This window comes from Sinocyclocheilus grahami, unplaced genomic scaffold, assembly GCF_001515645.1.
Source record: "Sinocyclocheilus grahami isolate Dianchi unplaced genomic scaffold, SAMN03320097.WGS_v1.1 scaffold181.1, whole genome shotgun sequence".
Lineage (NCBI taxonomy): Eukaryota > Metazoa > Chordata > Actinopteri > Cypriniformes > Cyprinidae > Sinocyclocheilus > Sinocyclocheilus grahami.
The window spans coordinates 1116412-1124723 of NW_015505360.1; the positions used below are offsets into that span (position 1 = coordinate 1116412).

General features: G+C 34.4%; 1 protein-coding gene across 1 annotated transcript in view; it reads left to right on the forward strand.

The window, feature by feature from the left end:
* LOC107594277 (polycystin-1) overlaps positions 1-8312 on the forward strand; it is an 87914-nt gene that overhangs the window by 62420 nt on the left and 17182 nt on the right. Inside the window, exons 25-33 of the mRNA XM_016284266.1 lie at positions 615-1325; positions 2373-2535; positions 2886-3147; positions 3893-4088; positions 5208-5378; positions 5471-5614; positions 6727-6934; positions 7026-7152; positions 7259-7375. Coding sequence (XP_016139752.1) covers positions 615-1325; positions 2373-2535; positions 2886-3147; positions 3893-4088; positions 5208-5378; positions 5471-5614; positions 6727-6934; positions 7026-7152; positions 7259-7375 — 2099 coding nt within the window. The remainder of the gene's footprint in view (positions 1-614; positions 1326-2372; positions 2536-2885; positions 3148-3892; positions 4089-5207; positions 5379-5470; positions 5615-6726; positions 6935-7025; positions 7153-7258; positions 7376-8312) is intronic.

An 8312-nucleotide genomic window follows, 5' to 3' on the forward strand; every position in this document is an offset into this window, starting at 1 on the left:
CTCTCTCACTATTGAGACAGCAAACAGAATCATCCATTTCATGGCTATGTTATGCTAACACACTCAAAAGCAAACAAATAACCCCAGAGGCAACAAACTGTTATTGTTCACTTGTTTACATGTTTTAATTTTTCTCATTTCTTACTAAATCTTATCTGAACTAAATCTACATATGAATTCTAAAGAAAATACAATAAAATATTTCACAGTAAAATGCCCCAACCTGTATTTAATTATTAATAATTTAAATTAAAAAATGTAAATTATCTTTTTGATTACAAGATCTGTTCCTCAAGATTAATATTTTTATTCATAGAAATTATGTATTAATTATATTATATTATATTATTATACTCCACAAAAGCTTTGATTTATCTTGATTTGATGTATCTTCATTTTGGATTTTTTTTTCTGAGCAGTGTGATTAATTACAATTAATTCTGATGATTTATCAACATGCAACAAATTTTTTTTTTTATTGACAGCCAAATTAAATCAAATTCTAATCAGTCTTGTAGCACTTCACTCCTCTTTTTGGTCTTTCATGGAGCCTTTTATCCTGTTCCTGCTGGTTTTCAATATTCATCCGGTCAATAAATCTGTTTCCCCCTCAGGTGACCTGATCCACCAGGTGAGCCAGGCTGCCTCCTCTCCACCTCCGGAGGCCGAGGACCGCGGCGGCCTCTCCCAGCAGCCTCCGCTTCTCTTAGAGGAGCAGCAGCATCACCCGCTGCGGGTGGCCGCTAAAGCCTACACCCTGTCCTCCGTCCTCATGCGAATCCTCATGCTGGGCCGCGTCCTCAACGAGGAGCCCCTGATCCTCCGCGCGGCCGAGATCGCAACCGCCGGCAAACGCGCCGACCCGCAGAGCCTGCTCTGCTACGGCGAGAGCGATGCGCCTGAGTGCCGGCGTTTTTCCATCCCGCGAGCATTCAACAGCAGTCTGGGACAGGCAGCAGGGGGTGCTCTGGCGCCCAACAGCGAGGACGGCATCGTGCAGCTGCTGTTCCAAGTGGAGCCCAATCCCTTTCCGTTCAACTACATCGCCAATTACACCGTGTCGACGGAGGTGGCGTCCATGGAGTTTCGCACGGTGAACGGGACACAGATTCCCATCTCGGATCTGGACGACAGCCATGCCATAACAGTTGCCGTTAATAACGGGAGCGCGGCTGGGCTGGACGGTAACGAATTGGAGGCTATCTTGCCGCCAGCGGGAGCCGAGAACATCAGCCGCTGCGGTTCAATCATCGTGAGGGTGAGCACGAGGAACACCAACAGACAAGCGGGAATCTACGTCCAGCTCAACTTCACCGTACTAGACGGTAAGACGCCCAACACAAGGGGGAGCCACAAAAAAAAAACATTCAACAACAATCACAAACTGTGCCAAAAACTAAAGACTAATTTATACTGTATGAGAAAATTGTTATAAATTGTTATATTATAAAGATAACATGTTTCTGCAATTTAAAAAAATGGCTTTTATATGGTCATTGTACTTAAGAAAGGTGTTGAAATATTGTCTGAAAATATTACTTTGTAAATTATAAATATGTAAATTAAAAAAGAAAAAGTAAAACATAATATATTATTTAAAAATATACATTTATTTTAAGATTATTTTTCTGTGATTAGCACTTCCATAATACATTTTTTTTCTACAAAATTGTAGATGTATTTTTTCTCCTTCTGTTAAAAGCTAGTGCTATAATAAAATGATCGCAATTAATCGCATGATATCTGATCCGTATTTAGAAAGCTGAATGAGAAAATATCATCAAATTGTGAAATTTTCAAAAATAAATAAATAAACATGAAATAAAAATTTTCATGATATTTGATTAATAAAAGACATTAACTTGGCACAGTGTTTTTTTATTATTTATATATTATTATTATAGTGGTTTTTAATATTGAATTAGTAATATTATTTAATATTGAATGAGTTTTTTTTTATTTGATTACAGTTTAAGTTTTAGTAATTTTGTTATATGCTTTTGTCATTTTTATTAGTGTTTTTTTTTTATAGTTCTGTTTAGGTTGAATTTATTTTTATTTCAGTTTTTTTCTTTTTTATAAAATAAAAAGTATATTTTATTTTATGTAAGCTTTATTTCAGTTACTCCCTCCAGGTTCATTTTATTTTGGCCAAACTAACAGGCTAGTTGACTAACCGGAGCAAGTAGTAGTTAGTACAGCACATGATCAGTGTATAGTAATATATGTATAGTAATGCATTGTAAAAGTCACCTTTATATCTCCATGTTGGAGAGGAAATAGTATTTTCAGGGAAATTCATCCTCCTTGTGAGTGTTTCTTGTTTTTATTGATCTCTGAACACCCATTTCTTTTCGTCACTTTGTCTTCAGATTCTCCAGAAAAGTGGGAATTGGATCCATTCATCACAGCATATCTGCACACCTCCGAATGGCCCAATGAATACAACAGCACTGACAGGAAACGCATCACACTCAATATGACGCGGGGGCGGAACCTGGACCACCGACTCTACACTTTCTTCCTGTCTCCGAAGTAAGAGGCGTCATAAAGTAAAGCTTTTTTTCCCCTAATGTTTTGATGTTTCTCACTGATGTATATGGCAGAATAATATTGGAAGTGCATGTTGATGAAAGGCCTTTCATCCCTAATAAATGATGCGTTTGGAAGCAGGAAGCTCAGTCGCCACAGGAGTGACTCATTCATTAAAATCATCAGTGAAGATGATGTTTTTCACAAAGCACAGAGAGGTGCTCATCCTGCCAGATATGAAACAGATTTTGTTTTTGATTGTCAGCCAATAAAATAAAAGCATGTGCCATTACGCACTAATACACACAAATTAGTTTTTTATTCTAATTTCTCATTTCCATTCTCCGTCTCAGGTCCTATGACACCACGCGTGATCACTTCATAAACGTGTCGACGGGCTGCGGCGCAGACGATCCGCATCTGATCCGGCTGGAGGTGGCCGTCTTCACCTCGCTGTGTCAGTATTTCAGCGAGAGCGGCAGTCAGTGGCGGACGGACGGCATGCATCCGCTTCCCGAGACCAGCGTGAGCCGAGCCGTGTGTCGCACACATCATCTCACCGCTTTCGCCGCGAGTCTGTTCGTTCCCGTCGACGCCGTCTCCTTCATCATTCCTGTGAGTATTACAACTCGACTCTGCTGCCATACTATTAATAATATATTTTTAAATTAACCTTAATTCTGTCCAGACATACTAGTAATGATTCTTTAAAATAGTTTAAAATATATTTCATTAATTTATTGTTTTAAATACGTTTTAATTTTAAAATATTATATTAACAGTAGTAATGATTCTTTATATTTTTATGTATTTCTATTTTAGTTTAATTAATTAATTTTTTTATCTATATTATATTATAATTAAAAAAAATAATTAAAGAATAAAATTAGTAATTGTTTTATTTTTTTAAATACTTTTAAATCAGCCTTCCTTCCATCCGGGCATAATTGTAACAGTATATTTACTACTATGTCTGATATTTTTTTTAATAATATTTTTTAAATCAGCCTTCTATCAATATATAATATTTTTTTTATATATATATATTTATATTTCTGGTTTTCTCAAGTTTAATATGTACTAAACAGTTAAATTATTAATGTTAAATTATTATTTCACAAATTGTGTATATTTTAATTCTCAAAAACTATAAATATATATAATATTTAAAAATTATTTTTTCTTATAAAATAATATGTTTGAAAATAATCTTTTTTCTTTCCAGAGAAGTTATGTAAGTTTATTATATATCTAAAATATATTCTTCATTTTAATTTTAAATGTATTGTATAATTTGAATGTTTATGATCATGATGTGATATGGTTTAAGGGGTAGTTATAATGCAGTGTCATCTGTCAGGAGCGTTCGGTGACTCGTAGTCTGGTGGTGGTGCTGGTGTGTGTGATCGGACTGCTGTGTTACGCTGTGGCCGGTGCTATAATGCGCAAGCTGGATCAGATGGACCTGAGACGGGCCTCTGTGGTGCCGCTGTGTGGGAAGGACGGTCTGTACAAGTACGAGATCCAGGTCAAGACCGGCTGGGCTTACGGAGCAGGTGAGATGCAGATGTTACGCAGGTTAGGAAAGTCTGACCGTCCTCTTAGACTGAAAGAAACTGTCCGATCGACATGTTAAAGTGACCAGCCACTGACTAGTTCTGAGTCGCTGCGTCAAGGTGTCTGTTAACGTGTGAGATTTTGCAGGCAAAACGTGCCGTTGTCTATTATCAATAGTGTAGATATACGTGACGCACAGTTCACACAGAAGTCACTTTAAAACAAAGCAGCTTTCTTTTGCTAAACACGACAAATTCACCAACCTGAACACCAGGGAAATCAGCGTGGGGTTCAAATCGCACAGAGTCCTAGTGAAATAAACAAATGTTATTCGTTTTTTTTTATATTTTGAATTGTTTTTATTTTTGAATTTTGAATTTTAATTTTGAAGTTTTTGTAATTTTGTTGTGTGTTTTTGTCATTTTTAAATGTCTGTTTAGTTTGTATTCATTTTTATTTCCGTTTCAGTTTTACTTATTTTAGTACACCAAGTTTTAGTACACAAATGAGAAATTTTGCTTCGAACTAACTGAATTTATTTATTTATTTTTATTTTTTCAATTAATGTTCATTTTATTTCCAGTAACAATTTTTTTTTAATGTTATGTGTTATATTAGTATAATGGAGATACTATTATAGTTATATATATTTTTTGTTTTTTTGTTAAAATATTAGTAATTGTCTTGTGTTTTTGTCTTTTTTAAAAATACATGTCTATATCAATTTTATTTATTTTTATTTAATTTTAATTTATTAATTGTTATTTATTTAGTTATTTTAGTAAATGAAGTTAAACTATATTAAAATGAGAAATCTTTCTTTGGCCACTAACTGAAATAGCAATAAAAAAAATTTATTTTAATTTTAATGTTTTACTTTATTTAAATTACCTTTATTTTCAAGTAACAAAAATTGGATTTTTTTTTAACAGTTTTAGTTGACGTTTGTTTACAGCAGATCAGTTGCCAACAGACTGTCAGTCTCGATGAATTAATTTTCATCAATATTATGCACCAGAGCAAAGAATATTTCCCATAATTGTATTGCCTCACTGAAGGACTGCCAGTAGTCTTGCCTGAGATGGCTGGAGTCACAAGCATCTTTATACTCGCTGCAGGAACCACGGCTCACGTCGGCATCAGTCTTCACGGCAGTGAGAGCCGCAGTGGACACAGACACCTGGACAGCATCGGCGCGTTCGCTCGAAACAGCCTGGACATCTTCCACATGGCCTCTGACAGCAGTCTGGGCAGCGTGCTCAAGATCCGCATGTGGCACGACAACAAAGGTACCTGAACGCATCTGGCATAAACAACACTAGCAATGTGGAGCGGGGCCGATCAGTCAGGATAAACCCGTCTGTCTCTGTCTGTCTGTCAGGTCTGTCTCCTGCATGGCTGCTCCAGTACGTCCTGGTGAAGGACTTACAGACGGGCAGCAGTTATTTCTTCCTGGTTGAGGAATGGCTCTCGGTCGACAACGAGAAAACGGACGGCAGAGTCGAGATAGAGGTGGAAGCTTCAGGTAAAGCCCCGCCTCCCCTGATAGAGCAACTGTGTTGTGATTGGTTGGCGCTGCAATTAGATGCATAACATCATGAATATTTAGAAGAATAAGGGCAATGTTTGCAAAAATTACTATTAACAGTAATGTGTTTCTTCTAATTAGAAGAATTAGATTACGTTATTAGTTTTAATGAACTGTTAACCTTATGCAGGCCCTCCATAATAAATAGACAATTTTATTCACCTAAAATGTAGGATACAATTAGTTACAATTAGTTATTTTAGTTTTAGTTACAATTAGTTATATATATATATATATATATATATATATATATATAAATTATTGTGTGTGTGTATAGGAATTATAATAAATTGATGTAAAAATATAAATTTATAAATATAAAATTTATATATAAGAAAATATCAGGGGTTTTAAGATACATATAATTTATTTATATTATTTTTATATTGAGATTTGTTTTTATTATATATATGAATTAATAAAATATATAAATAAAAAAGACATATATATATATATATATATATATGAATAATAAAAATGAATGTAAATATATAAATATAAAATAATATAAATACATTTTTATATATTTATATACTATAGAAATAAGAATATAAGAAATATATTTCTATGTACTATAGAAATAAGAAAATAAGAAATATTAAGTGTAATATAAAATATTTTATAATGACATTTTAATATTAAATAATGATCACATGAGTTTTAGGGTACACATTGAAAAATGATAGCTTTGTATTTGTAATAATTAGTAAACAATAAATGTAATTTTTTTTCATTTGAAAAAGTAACTTGGATGGTACGGTGCAAATTTGATCATACAACATAATCTAATTCTTTTGTGTGCTTTATTTGAAATGTGTTACACCCAACACGCTCAATCAGAGAGGGCTGCTAGTTAGCAAGTTAGTTAGCTAGTTAGTATCACTGTTAACAGCCTGGTTAGTACAGCGGATGTTTACTTCTGCATGGTGTTCCATTAACACATCACTTACTGCACACAAACGAGTGAAAGAGCAGCGCACGCCAGTGTCGACTGATAACCTGTGCTAAGAAGCTTCCTGTTGTGTGACCTCTGTGTTTTTTGTGTGCAGAGGAGGCGGAGCTGCGTGACTGGCCGCGGCTGCTGTCCTGGGAGCTGCAGAGGGCCGTGTGTGAGAGCCACGTGTGGCTGTCGCTATGGGAACGACCTCCGCGGAGCCCCTTCACGCGGCTGCAGCGGCTGACCTCCTGCACGCTGCTCATGCACCTCTGCATGCTGGCGAACGCAGTGTGGTACGGCACCGTCTCCTACGGCAACAGGTGAAAGCAGCGCTGTGCATGATGCTTTACTGAGCTATTACATTCTGTTAGAAAGTATGATTGTGATTGATTGTATGATTGTGTGTTTTAGCTCTACGCCGGTGTCTGCTCTGGTCTCTGTGAATGTGGAGACGCTGTGGGCGGGGCTTGTGAGCTGTCTGCTGGTCTATCCTGTCTACCTGCTCGTCTTCTGTCTGTTTAGACTCAGCCGCAGTAAGGTGAGACACACACACACACACACACACACACACACAATCATCTCTAAAGACATCACCGCAGCGGTGTGGTAAATGAAAGAGCTGTTTCTCTGTTAATGACGGCCAGGTCTCTGTGGAGCAGCTTCCTCCTCAGGTGGACCAGGAGTCTTTAGAGATCGATGACTTCCTGGATAACTCACTGACAGGAAGCTCTTTTCTGATGCTGAATGGAATTCCTGGAGGGGTACGTTCAAATTCGGTTGGAGAAGTACATAACTGTGATTTCCACTGCTCCACAAACAGAAACCACTACTAACTAACTAACTAACTAACTAACTAAAAATAGCTGTTATTTATTTGTTTGTTTATATTCAAATGAATTTTATATTTGTTTTTGTTTATTTATAAGTAACTTTATATTTATTTGTTTGTGTTTTGATTGGTTATAAGTAGATTTATATTTGTTCTTTTATTGATTAAATAATACTTTATATAAAAATAAATACAAATTAAAGTATTTTTATAATTCTTAATTTAATTAGTATTACTGTTAACAGCCTACTTAGTACAGCTTCTTTGTACTTCTGCATCATTTTCCATTTACACATCACTTACTGTGCACAAATGTGTGGGGAAGAAAACATTATTTTAGTATTTTTGTATTTATATGCATTTGTATTTTTGTATTATATTTTTTATAAAGTATTTTTATATTTCTTAATTCATTAATTAATTACTTTTTCTTTATTTTAATTATTTTTATCAAATGTATTTTTATATTTATTTATTTGTTTTACATTTTAATATTTTGTTATATTTTATATTTATATCTGTTCATTCATTTATTAATTGTTTTGTATTAATTTTAAAAATATGTTTTATTATTATAATAATTAATAATTAATTTATGTATTTTTATAATTATTTATTATTATTTATTTATTTAAAAATATGTATGTATTTATTTATTTCAATTTCTCTTTCTCTTCTTTTCACCTCTTCTACATTGTTTAATAATCCAGTTCTTTACTAAACCCTGGCATTGTGTTCTATTGTTAATATAAGTTACTTTGGACAAAAGTATTTGCTAAATAAACAAATGTAAGTGTTTGTGTGTGTGTGTGTGTGTGTGTGTGTGTGTGTGTGTATATATGTATATGTATATATATATATATATAAAT